The sequence below is a fragment of the Pongo abelii genome, chromosome 6 (genome assembly GCF_028885655.2).
Source record: "Pongo abelii isolate AG06213 chromosome 6, NHGRI_mPonAbe1-v2.0_pri, whole genome shotgun sequence".
Lineage (NCBI taxonomy): Eukaryota > Metazoa > Chordata > Mammalia > Primates > Hominidae > Pongo > Pongo abelii.
The window spans coordinates 130,413,499-130,427,009 of record NC_071991.2 but is presented as its reverse complement, the minus strand read 5'-3'; the positions used below and the strand labels follow the sequence as shown (position 1 = coordinate 130,427,009).

The 13,511-nt window shown below is 40.8% G+C and overlaps 1 protein-coding gene, 1 long non-coding RNA gene and 1 other non-coding gene across 5 annotated transcripts in view; 2 read left to right on the top strand and 1 right to left on the bottom strand.

Moving 5' to 3' along the window:
* Positions 1 to 3,532: 3,532 nt before the first annotated feature.
* On the bottom strand, positions 3,533 to 3,635 carry LOC112134460 (U6 spliceosomal RNA). Its single transcript, XR_002915886.1, has one exon. It is a non-coding gene; the product is annotated as a U6 spliceosomal RNA (small nuclear RNA).
* Positions 3,636 to 4,191: 556 nt separating this feature from the next.
* Positions 4,192 to 13,511, top strand: part of CHCHD3 (coiled-coil-helix-coiled-coil-helix domain containing 3) — a 304,023-nt gene continuing 294,703 nt past the window's right edge. For 2 of the 3 annotated variants that reach the window (XM_054559826.2, XM_054559825.2), the window contains exon 1: positions 4,307 to 4,607. In XM_054559826.2, coding sequence (XP_054415801.1) covers positions 4,527 to 4,607 — 81 coding nt within the window. In that variant the 5' untranslated portion in view covers positions 4,307 to 4,526. Of the gene's footprint in view, positions 4,608 to 13,511 lie in introns of all 3 variants that reach the window. The other variant, XM_002818468.4, reaches the window with a different exon arrangement.
* On the top strand, positions 4,614 to 9,508 carry LOC134761795 (uncharacterized). Its single transcript, XR_010140932.1, has 2 exons — positions 4,614 to 5,293; positions 5,415 to 9,508. It is a non-coding gene; the product is annotated as an uncharacterized LOC134761795 (long non-coding RNA).

The window sequence follows — 13,511 nt, the reverse complement described above, 5'->3', positions numbered from 1 at the left end:
ACTCTCTCGCCGGGGCTGGAGTGCAGTGGTGCGATCTCCGCTCACTGCAACCTACGCCCGCCATGTTCAAGCAATTTTCCTGCCTCAGCCTTCTGAGTAGCTGGGATTACAGGTACCCACCACCACACCTGGCTAATTCTTGTATTTTTAGTAGAGACGGGGTTTCACTATGTTGGCCAGGCTGGTCTCGAACTCCTGACCTCAGGTGATCTGCCCGACTTGGTCTCCCAAAGTGCTGAGATTACAGGTGTGAGCCACAGCGCCCAGCTACAATTGATTTTTATATGTTGATCTTGTATCCTGCAAACTTGCTGAGTTTTTATTAGTTCTAACTAGTTTTGCAGTGGATTCTGTAAGATTTTTCTATTTGTAAGATCATGTTATCTTTGAATAGAGGTAGTTTTATTTCTTCCTTTCCAGTCTGGATGCCTTTTATTTTTCTTGCAGTTTCTTCTTCCACCTATCTTTAGTTTGCCATGATTCTTCATGGTACAGACTCAGTGTTATAACTTATCTTCTTGCTATCTTTTTGTATGCTCTGAATTTTCAAGTTTAAATTTGAGAAAGCGAGTACAGAGATAGAGAAAAGGGAGAAAAACATGGAGAATCTGAGTAGCTGAAGTATTAGCTATTATTTTTCTTAGGGCAAAGCTTTTCATTCTAGCTCATAGGTGTCTGGCTAGTAAATGCTGCCTTTGGATTAGATGACTATTAATAAGCTGTAGCCAGAAAGAAAGGGAAGCCACAGGTTCTGGGTAGCTCAAGAAGGGATTGTATAGGCATGACTGGCCTGGAAATTGACATGGATAGAACAATATTGTTAGAGAAGGCATTTTGTTTTAAAGAATACATTGAATTTTTTTCAAACTCAGAAGGCATCTTTGTAATGTTGGTTAAAATGCATTAGGATGTCTAAAATATTTTTGGGTTGTCTGTTTGATAAGACCACTTATATGTGTTTGAATCATAAAACATGAAGGCACTCCACTACCTTCTCATGCTTAGCATTCATCATCTTTAATATATTTGGTCGAAAGAACTCTATTTAATATTCTAAGGATATATATATATATATATATATATTTAAGACAACTAGTGGTTTCTTCATCTCTCTATTCTCTCCAAGGAATGCTTTCTTTGTACTTGGTTATTTTCGTAAGTGTTTGTTGAGCATATGTTTTATATAAAACCTCCGATATGCCCTATATATTGGGGTAATAAGTGAGAGTGTGTTTGTGGAGGGGAGGGTCCCCAAAAAATGAAAGTCATAGTTCCTTGGAGCTTTAGTTCCCAGTAGAAGAAAGAGTTAGGCTGGGCATGGTGGCTCATGCCTGTAATCCCAGCACTTTGGGAGGCTAAGGCAGAAAGGTTGCTTGAGCTCAGGAGTTTGAGACCAGCCTGGGCAGCATAGAGAGACCGCAGCCAGGTGTGGTGGCACACACTTGTAGTCACAGGTACTGGGGAGGCTGAACTGGGAGGGATTGCTTGAACCTGGGAGGTTGGGGCTGCAATGAGTGGTGATTGGGCCACTGCATTCTAGCCTAGGCAAGAAAGCAAGATCCTCTCTCTCTCAAAAAAAAAAAAAAAAAAAAAAAAAAGAAGGAAACTTGAGAACAAGTACAAAGTAGCACGTAGTCTCATAACTGCAAAGTAACATAGTACAATTTGAAAAGAATACAATGATGAGATGTAATCAACACTCTGCTACTGACCAGGGATATAGAGATTAAAAAGACATAGTTTCTGCTCTAAAGATTCATACAGTAAGGTTGGGAGCAGTGGCTCACGCCTATAATCCCAGCACTTTGGGAGGCTGAGGCGGGAGGATGGAGATAGAGACCATCCTGGCCAACATGGTGAAGCCCTGTCTCTCCTAAAAATACAAAAAAATTAGCTGGGTGTGGTGACACGCACCTGTAGTCCCAGCTACTCCGGAGGCTGAGGCAGGAGAATTGCTTGAACCTGGGAGGCAGAGGTTGCAGTGAGCCAAGACTGCACCACTGAACTTCCAGCCTGGCGACAGAGCGAGACTCTGTCTCAGAAAAAAAAAAAAAAGATGCATACAGTAATAGATCAGCACATAATTGGATTCATACAGTAATAGATCAGCACATAATTGAAGCTCAAAAATGTGACTGCATTGTAGATGCCTTTGGCATAAGAGAATGCCATGGTGTGTTGTGGCCTGCTGTTTTTAATGTTGAGAGGGACTAATTGAAGAATAGTATCATCATTAACCTAATTTCTATTGAGAATCATCTGCCTCTGTAAAACTAAGGTCATCTGGCTAAACTTATGTGTAACAGTGTGTTTAGCAAAAAAGAAATATGTAGATGAATAATCTAATAACTATGTACTGGTCTCACAGAGGTGAAATGTTGACCTATTAATAGAAACTTTCCACAATAGATCATCTCAACTTTTCTGATGTAGTTTTAATTCCTCCACTAATTTATGCCATCTTTGGCAATCACTTAACTTTTCTCTGCCTAACCCTATTATGGCCTAACTTATGTAACTGAACTAGTAATAGAAGGAGACACAAAAGTGGAAAGTAAATCCTCTGCATACTTGGTGCAAATAATTTATTCTATGAAGAAATGTATTTTCTCATAGACAGGTTTGAAAACCATAGTACTTAAAATTTTACTTTACAAAAAGAAAAAAAATACAGATACATAGTTCATGAGAAAAGAGACATAGACCAAACATACATTTACGTTTTTTATTTTTTTATTTTATGGCTACGACTAAAATGCCACCATTCATGTACTGCATAACAGTGTTTCAGTCAAAGAAGAACCTCATTTTTGGCAGTGGAATCATAAGATTATAATGGAGCTGGAAAATTCCTGTCTCCTAGTATTTACTATACTATGCTTTTTATCTTTAGGTTAAAGTGCATTCTTTCTACTTATAAAAAAAAGTTAACTGTAAAACAGCCTCAGGCAGGTCCTTCAGGAGGTGTTACAGAAGGTGCTGTTATCATAGGAGATAGCTCCATATGTGTTATTGCCTCTGAAGACCTTTCAGTGGGACAAGATGTGAAGGTGGAAGACAGTGATGATGATCCCGACCCTGTGTAGGTCTAGGCTAATGCGTGTGTTTTTGTCTTAATTTTTAACAAAATGTTTAAAAAGTAAAAAGTAAATAATTTCAAAAATAGAAAAAGCTTATAGACTAAGTATATAAAGAAAGAAATATTTTTGTACAGCTATATAGTGGGTTTGTGTTTTAAGCTAAGTGTTATTAAACAGTCAAAAAGTCACAAAAAAAGAAGTTTATAAATTGAAAAAGTTACAGTAAGCTAAGGTTAATTTATTCTTGAAGAATGAAAATATTTGAAAATAAATTTAGTGTTGCTTAAATGTACAGTGTTGATAAAAGGTACAGTACTGCATAGTCGCGTCCCAGGCCTTCACATTCAACTCACCACTCACTCACTGACTCACTCAGGGCAACTTCCAGTCCTGTAAGCTCCATTCATGGTAAGTGCCCTATGGAAGCGTACCATTTTTTATCTTTGATTTTTTTTTTAATGGAATACTTCAGAAATTCATGTGTCAACCTTGCTCAGGGGCCGTGCTAATCTCTGTTTGTTCAAATTGTCCTAGATGTGTTGCCAAAGCAAGCACTTTTACACCGTTTTTACTGTACCTTTTCTATGTTTAGATATATTTGTACACACAAATACCACTGTGTTAAAATTGCCTACAGTATTTAGTACAGTAACATGCTGTACATCTTTGCAGCCTGGGAGCAATAGGTTACACCAAGTAGCCCAGGTGTGTAGTAGGCTACACCATCTGGGTTTGTGTAAGTACACTCTATGATGTTTGCACAACCACAGACATCACAGAGTCACCTAACGAGGCATTTCTCAGAAGTAGTCTTCATTAAGCTACCCCACGACTGTAATGAAATGCTAAGTTTTGAGCCAGGAATTTGTATATAGAACACTAGGAATGGCTTCATTAGGATCATGCATCCTTTTCATTAAACTGTGAGTCCCTTTGAGAGAAAGATTGTGTCTCTGAACTCAGTGGCCTAAATTTCTACAATTATGTCTTCAAAAAGTTGCCCAGTTAGGCGTCTCTGGGTGGTCAAAACCACAACTCCCAGAATGCCGTGCTCCCTTAGCGCGCTCAGGCGCGGGGAGAGAATGTCCCAGCACCCACCGCGCCAGATCGAGACCACAGTTCCCACTACACCCAGGGACTCCGGGGAAAGCGTATCAAACACCACCTGTTGCCATAGCATCCGGGTCGGGTGAACCAATCCGGACGCCCTCGCCGAACAGAGGCGGGCAGTTCGCATCTCCGACCAACCTGAGGCGTTTTTGTTGTGGCGCGTGACCGGAGGAGGCGGGAGCGCAGGACCGGCGCCTTCTCCTTGCTTCTGGGGTCGTGGCCTTGCTCCCGCTGTGCGGGAAAAGAATCCAGGCCCTTCCACGCGCGTGTGGGCGCGGGGGCCCCGAAGTGCTCGTGGTTCCCCGCTAGGTCTCCGCTGGGGCAGGAACCGGAGTCATGGGTGGGACCACCAGCACCCGCCGGGTCACCTTCGAGGCGGACGAGAATGAGAACATCACCGTGGTGAAGGGCATCCGGGTGAGTGCCCGTGGACGGGCGGAGGGCCAGTGCTTGGACTCGGACCCCAAGGCCCCATTTTCTCCGGACCCGCCCAGCCTGGTTTCTCCCGTCCCGGCCCGTAGTGTTGTAAGGCCAGAAGCCCAGGTGTCTGGGAAGAAGCCCAGAGTTTCAAGACGTGGGACATTCATTCAGAGATAATTCCTGGTTGTGTGCCAAGTGCTAGGCACTGCTGGGGCGGGAGGGGAATGCCAGGTTGAATTATACCCTGCAAGGGCTCACAGTCTACTCGTAACTACTGCTCTCTTGTTGCAGGACCGTATTTGAAACCCATGCCTCGGTGTACCTGTGTGTGAAATGGTTTTCCTGGGTTCACGACCCAAACCCTGCTTTTCCACTGTGCACACCCTGTCTCCCAGGGTGAATTGGCATTTTAAGGATTGCCTTTGCTTTGTGTCATTTAGTGCTCTCCCTCTGATAACACGCCCCCCCCCCCCCCCCCACTCCCCACACCCTGTCATCCTCCCTCCCAGCCCCACAGTCTTTTCTGACCTGCCTGGGGTGGCTTCTGGCTTCTCCCTGCTTCACTTTCACTTGATATCTCCTCTTTCCCAGGCGCCTCCTCTGTGACCTGCTGCGCCGAAGTTTTGGATTAGGCCCAGTTGCTTCAGGACTAGTGTCTGCCAGTCTGATAGGGGCTGAGATAGGTTTGCAGTTTTTTCATACCAGTAGAAGTAATGTAGTCATTTCTGACCAACGTTGTAGAACACTTTTTAATGCCCTTTGCATGCACCTGATACATAAACTGAAAACTTGGTTTTTCTCTAGGGTGTCAGTATACCAGCACTAACTTCATTAACACACACTCCGCTGCGCCTGAATTTGGATCCTCACATTTTTGGACGTATGATGCCTGAACCTAGTAAATAAAGCAATTTTGACTTCAGAAAGTTTTATAATAATTTATATATATTTTTTGTTATCAACCAGCGTAAATAAATTACATTTGTAAATTATTTTTAACAGTTGTTACCAGGAAATAAAACTTCTTAAATATTTAAAATGTTTAAAAACGTTTTCTTCTGAAACTGTTACCTTGAGAATAATTTATTAAACTTTTCTGTATAGAAACTCAGACTGTTGAACTCAGTTTTTGGTCTGTGACCAGTATTGCTTTATATTATACTAATTAATGGTAGTACTACATTTTGTAATAAAATATCTGAGGCTGTATTCTTTTGAGTTATTGTGGTTCAGTTAGTACTCTTTGGAGTAAAAAATTACTGTAAACTTTAAGTTTTATGCAGAGATTTTAAGACACTTGCCATTAGGCCTTCGGTATGCAACTCAGGGTGAAAAATAATTAGAAGACAAAGCAAAATAAGTTTTGAGTGGGAAGACATTGGTTAGAAAAAAATGTATAAATCCATATTCTCATGCTTTAGTACAGACACAGTGCTAACAGCAAACAAAATCGAAAGAGAATGTGGCCACAGCACAGAGATTCATATCAAGTATTAGATAAGGTTGGATGGAATAACTGTGACAGTAGGGATATGTATTCTATTAAAATGGAAAAATTGTCTAAAAAACCTTTTTAAGATTTTTGTTTTTTAAAAAGAAATGTCCTTTGGTCATATAACTTGACAACATTCTTCATTTTTTTTTTCTTTCTCATATAGTACATTTTACCTGTATTGCTGATGGTCCAAGCATGCTCATTTTTACCTCTATGCTTTTCTTCAGAATATACCCTTCACCTGGAATGCCCTTGCGCTGGTCTCCATTGCTTCAAATCCTCATTTTACATGAATGTTTTGCAATCTCTCTGAGCTTCAGTTTTCCCATCTGCAAAATAATGCGACTGAGTACATCTCTCAGATCTCTAATATTTTCCAGTCCTGAAATCCTGTGAGTCTGGTGGCACTGTAAATTTCTTGTAGCCATACTTAGCTCATTGCAGTTTCCTCTAGAAGTGACATCCATTGAAGTATTGAGTACACAGAGGTCATTCTGATTTCTTTGAGCTCATGATCAAAGAGAATCAACTTGAAATTAAACAGACCTCAGTTTAAATCTCAGGTTAGATATTTATTACTTAACCTGATTGCCTGTGTGATTTTTGTCTAGGTCTTTTGTAGATGTTTTTCAGTTGATCTTAGTATTTTTCTTGGCTTGAATTAAGCAGACATCAGTTTAAATCGCAGGTTAGGTATTTATTAGCCTGTGGCCTTTGACAATTGACTTCTCTTATTATTTCCTTATCCATAAAGGGTAATACCATCACTTCCCTTGATTGGTTATTGTAAGAAGATGAGGTAAGGTATGTAAAGCACCTGGCACATTGTAGATTTTCATTAAAAAGGCAGCCATTAGTATGATAGGGTTTCTTTCACATGCGAAGTTATAAGATTCTTTGAAAGTGCTGTGCTGTGTAGTGGAAAGAGCATGTGCCTTGGAACCAGGCAGACCTGGGTTGGATTCTATCTCTGCCTCTCACTAGCCGTGTGGCTCTGCACAAGTCACTTTTCATTGTGTTTCCGTATTTAGTATTTCTGGACAAAGCAGCCTACTTTGAGAATTTGACATAATGTATATCTAGCACAGTGTCGTACTTTGACAGTGTTTGCACTTGTGAGTAATAGCTGTTATTAGAGCTGTTCAAAAGAATGGATATGTGAACTTAAGTGAACTTCAAATTTTAATAAAAATAAGAGCATTTTGTGCCCCAACAGGTGTACCTAAAAGGGTATGGACTAGGAAATGGGAGTCTTACATTCTGCCCTAATTGAGGGTGTTTTTTTGTCTAGGTCTGTTGTAGATGGTTTTTATTTCTTTATATTTTTCTTGGCTTTAAACAGTCACGTTGTTTCCTTCTGAGACATGGGGAAGGATAAGAAACCACATTCTCAGTATGTCCATAAGCCATTGTTTTTAGCTTAGTTTGTTAGAACATGGTGCCGATGAGGCACCAAACTTCAGTTTTGAACTGCAGTTGGGTTAGTTCAGCTTGGCTGAAGAAAACGTTCCAACTTTGACCAGTTGTCTAGCATTTATGTCATTGGTTGTAAGAAATGAAAGTTTACCAAGCTTATTTATTCAACTGAGTCAGTCACTGCTGGAAAGCTAATTCTGTGTTCTGTTACACTGTTAAAGATAGTACAGATGATCTCCTGTTAGGATGGTTTGACTTAGGATTTTTTGACAGTGGTGTGGAAGTGACAAGCGTTCAGTAAACTCACCTTCTGGCATTACCTTCAGCAAAATCCATTGTAAACCAAGGAGCATCTGAAATTTCATCTTCATTTTTTTTTTCATATAATGACTTGGGTTCATTCCCTTAATATAAATATGTTGGCAATTATGAGCTTTTTTTGAGTTGGAGTCTCCCTGTGTTGCCCAAGCTGGTCTCAACTCCTGGGCTCAAGCTATCCTCCTGCCCCAGCCTCTGGGATTACGGGCATGTGCCGCTCTACCAGGCTCAGTCATCATTTATCTTAATGTATAAAGAATAACATTTAGTGAACATAAGGCTTTTGGTAGCTATGCTGAATATTTATTTATTTATTTATTTGAGACGAGTCTTGCTCTGTCGCCCAGGCTGGAGGGCAGTGGCGTGATCTCAGCTTGCTGCAACCTCTGCCTCCTGGGTTCAAGTGATTCTCCTGCTTCAGCCTCCTGAGTAGCCGGGATTATAGGCATGTGCCACCATGCCCTGCTAACTTTTTTGTATGTTTAGTAGAGGGGGTTTCACCATGTTGGCCAGGCTGGTCTCAAAACTCCTGACCTCAAGTGATCTGCCCACCTCAGCCTCCCAAAGTGCTGGGATTACAGGTGTGAGCCTCCACACCTGGCTGAATTTATTAATAGATTGTGTTTCTCTATATTGTTGAGGTCCTTAATAGCAATGAAAGGACCTACTTCAAATTTTAAGTTTAAAGTTTCTTCTCACCTACCAGGTATTATTTTTCATGGTATGTGTAGGGTCTTGTTTTTTCCCTTTATCCTTAGCAACTGATAGCTTTTCTTCCCTCTTCTGTAAAAATAACCTGTATTTTTACACCTGATTCCAACTTTGAATCTGAAACTACTCATATGGATTGGATGAGAGGTCACTCTTTTGCCTTGCCCTCTTCTCAAGGCTAAAATAAATTCCTAGAGAGGAAAGACCAAGCATTTTCATTACTCATATTACATGTGGTTGATAGGATTTTTGTGAGCACCTGCCGTGCCTGCTTGGAAAGTGTGCTTACAACTCAATCTTTTGCAAGTTTATCTGAAACATCAAAGCTGTGAGTGAACTCTTCTAGAGCAAATGTCAACTTCAATGAGTATCATTTTCAAAGATATATTTATCATGCTTTCCAGACATAAACGAATGTCAGCAGCTGGGCCTTAAAGTTGCAAGCTGAAATTCACAGGAGCCAGTTATGGCAGTATGGATACTTAATAAAATATGGAACGTAACTCATGCTTTGGGAAGTGTTGGCAGTTGAGAGACCGTAAATGAAGAGATTACTTAATATGGGGTATTATTGAGGATTCTGAAGAGAATATGTTATCAGAGACTACAAATTCGGTTAGCCCTTGGGAGTGTTGAGGAATGTTGTACAAATAATTTAGTTAAGTAGTAGATGATTAGTTTCTCTCAGCTTTAGATTCTATGAAGTTTTTGGCTGAGTACCATCTTAAGTTGTGTAGGATTTTATAAAGGTAGAGATAATGGTTTCTACTAATGACAAATGTAAAGAAACACAAACATAAGCTAAGAATTACATATTTCATATATATCTATCAACATGTGTATGGGTTTCCTCCCCCCCTTTCTCTTAAGTAACTATTTGGGAGTAATTTCTCCCAACTAATAATGGCAGTTTTTGGAGCCTATGTCTTAAAAAGGTAATTGTAAAGCAAACTAATACTCACACAGAAAATGACCTATGCTAAGTGGAAGGAGAATCAAGAGAGAAAAAATGGGTCTGAGTTCTTGAATCAATTTGCTAGGACACATCTGGAAGAAGATAAGATAAACTAATGGAGGCAGGAGGCTGATTTATTTGTCTCATGTGGCTCATAACTTTACCTCTTAGAAGGGCCACTGAAGAGTTCCTCTTTTTTTACTCTGTTCCCTGGGAATAGAAATACTTTCTCTTTGTCCATCTCACCCAGTCTCCTGTTTCTGAGAAAATTCTTTCTTTTGGATTGGTGGGTGGTGTTTCTGGCATGAATTTTGGATAAGACCAAACAAGGTGGGTAGGAAGCGATGAGTGGGAAGACTGTAGGAGATGACACATGGCCTTTCCCCTCTGTGGAGCACATTGGTGTGGTGAGTACTACAAATTTAAACTTGGCAAGCTCTGTTTGCTTAAATTTGTCTTTCGGAGCAATAGAGAATAGGATGGACAGTCAAGTTCAGTGGGCTGAATATCGGCAGACCTGCTTCTTTTGATTGCCCCTTATGTTAGAATGGTGGCTCTTTTAATTCATAGAGCACTGTGGATCTGTAAGCTGTGGCTTCTGGCCAGAACCATGCAATAAGCAGACAGTTTTGCCTACAGCTGAGTAATTGACCCACGGACTACTCAGTCTGTGGACCTCAGGGTGTAATTCCCAGTATCAATGTGTGCGGGGGTTATTTCATTATTCTTTGCTACAAATAATTTCTGTAAATTGCCCTTGGTATTTGCCTTGATGCAGATTCCAGAGATGTCTGGAAAGCAAGTATAATAGGTGTAGGTCATTATACAGGAAAAGGCTTTGCTAAAACAAGTGCCCTGTTCAGGAAAAGATATGTTTCCTGAAGAAGATACTATTTTTTTTTTTTTTTTTTGAGACAGAGTCTCGCTCTGTTGCCCAGGCTGGAGTGCAGTGGTACGATCTTGGCTCATTGCAACCTCTGCCTTCTGGGTTCAAGCGATTTTCCTGCTTCAGCTTCCCAAATAGCTGGGGCTACAGGCACTGCCACCGTACCCAGCTAATTTTTTGTACTTTTAGTAGAGATGGGGTTTCACTGTGTTAGCCAGGATGGCCTTGATCTTCTGACCTCATGATCTGCCTGCCTTGGCCTCCCAAAGTGCTGGGATTATAGGCGTGAGCCACCGCACCTGACCGCAAGATACTTCTTACACAGAGGCTGCCATCGCAGAAGCTTATGTTATACTGTTGACCCCCATTTTGGGTCATTTTTCATCACAAAGATGAGTTGTTCTACAGCTACAGATTGTGTGTATAACCCTGGTCAGCATCTCTAAAGCTTGTCAGCTGCTTCACGAGTGAGTACCCCTGTTCACAGAGGAGATGAGGTGAGTGTGCAGGTCTGAACTTACTACTGCAATGGGAAGGTCAGCTCAGAGAGCATTAACTTTGGATACAGATAATAACACAAAAGACTATTGCCTCATATCTACATCTCTATGAGCAGACTGGGAATAGGATAATAGTGCTTGGAGTTGGCAGAGGTGCAACTGTAGATGGCCATGGGTGCTGCTTTGGAAGGGCCTAAGGATACAGTTGTTGAATGATTGTAAGAACAAGAGAAAGGTGGACTCTCAATAAGGCAGCCGTACAATATGTTTATCAAGCCTTCAATAGGTTTAGTATATATTCCTTTGGAGCATGCTTACAAGTTTACTGAACTATAACCAAACACCCCACTGGGAAATGTTTTGAATTGATGTGAGAATTTGACATTAAGTAGCAACTTGGGACATCAGAGAGGCCTCAAAAAGAAAAAAAGTTAACAAGAAATTAGTGATTAGATTGAAAGAGACGTTCTACTCCTACTACCCAGAGAGCATAGAGAGAGAAAAATAAGCACCTTCTATACCCATACCAGGACTTAGGCAGCTGCTGCTTGCAATAGCTGTAGGCCTAGTCCTCACGCACCTTACAGAGAAGGAATCAGTACAAGCTCAGACCCAGTTGATAAGAATGAACCAAAATGAATTAAAAAGTCCCTGTGGTTGGAGCTATATGGGTTATAGCTTTACCAAATATTTGTGTAGCCAATTATAGTTTATGGTGCAAAACATAAAATCCCTCCACAGAATCTCTGGGGTAAACATTATTTTCATTTTTTTCAGATGAAAATAGTAACTTTTCAGATGAAAGCTTATAGCTAACACTTGATTTTTGAGATTTATATATATTATATATCAGTTAAAATAGCTTTAAGATTCTAAAAATGTAAGCTCATTTTTTCCTCTTTAAGAGGAAGTGATATATTTTTATTACATGCATGGGATCGAAGGGGTGTGTTATTAAAAGTAGAGCATTGGACTAGAGATTGGGGAATTACTGCTTCTGGTCTTGATGCTGCCAGTAACTGAATGTTACTCAGGGTCTCTTTTTTTCTCAAGTATAAATTGAGTCAGTCTTACAGGGATTTTTCTAGGATGTGTCTCAGTTTCTCAGATGAGTTTCAGCAACATTGCCAGTGGCTGTTCAGTTGTTAGAAGGACGCAGCTGGCCCTGGCATTTTCAGATAGAAAGGCTTCTTGTCTTCCAAGAAGGGAGTCGTAGTTTTTTCCTTCAAAGAGCACACACAGCATTTGATCTGTAGCCTTTCCCTTTTCCATCTTACTTCCATTCTGGTTTGGGCCCTGAGATACAACTAACAGTTCAGGTATAGACATTTAGTTCACTGACGTATCACAGGGCCTTGATTAGTGCCTGGCCTGGGAGACATTTGTTGAATGAATGACTTAATATATAGCAGCTTGCGATCTAGTGGAAAGGCAGAAAGGTGAATGTGGAAAGGCTAATTCCTGTTCTTTCATTGAGACTGTATTGGAAGTTTGAGAAAGGAACAGTGGGCACAAGGAATGGTAGCTTTAGGTAGGCAGGGTTGGAATGGAGTGGACAACTGTTTTGGTCAGCGAAGGCTTGGATGTTTAGACTGGATCTTGAAAGGTGACTTCCCTCCCAAGGGGCCAGGAGAGAAGGCAGTGTAGGCATGTGTAAAGGCAAGGAGATGGGTGTAGAACAGGATATGAAATATTAAGGAAAAAAACTGTAGAATTTGAGGTTGGAGAGTTAGGCCATCACCAAATGATGAAGTCTTGAATGCTGTACAAAGAATTTGAATTTTTCTGTAAACAGACAGTAGCTATTGAAGAATTTGAAGTAGGGAGTTACCATTATCACATTTGCATTTTAAGCAGATGGTACAGGAATTAGGGCAGGAGAAATGGGGTGAGAGAAGAGAGGAATTCATTACATATTTAGGGATTGATGAAGTCATGACTAAGAATGAGAGAGAAAGAAGAGTTGAGAACAAGCCCTATGTTCGAATTTAGGAAGCTGGGTGTTGGTGGTGTCATTAATGAGGTAAGGAAGGCAGGAGAAAGAAGAGATATGTGGCAAACGTGAGTTCAGTTTTGGACACTTTGGGTGTGAGGTGCTTCTGGTTTGCCGGAAGGAAGGTGTTCATCAGGCAATTCAGTGTGGAGACCGGGCTTCTGGGAGATAGGTCTAAGCTTGAGCGAATGCATTTATTAATGGAATTTATTAGTTTATCAACAGCAGTTAGAAATCAAGAGATTGGATGAGAGTACCAGTACAAGAGCACATAGAATCAGAAGGGCCCTTCAGCATTGAAGTGCAGGCAGGAGAGGGGCAGCTGCAAAAGAGATAAGATGTGGCCAGAGTCCTAGGAGAACCAGGACAGCAGGATGTCAGAAAAGCCAAGGGAGGGCTTTCCAGAAGACGGGAGTGGCCAGAGGTGTTAGATGCTAAAGGGAAGCCATATAAATAAGGTATTTTATAAATATAAAATATTTATTTACATAAATATCAGAAGTTATTTATTTGGTCATTGGTGACTTCTACCAGAGGATGTTCACTGTTGCACTGAGGGTAAAATCCAGTGGTGAGTTCAGGAAGTGGAAATGGGAAGGAGACCGTTGATACAGGAGGAGGATCAAC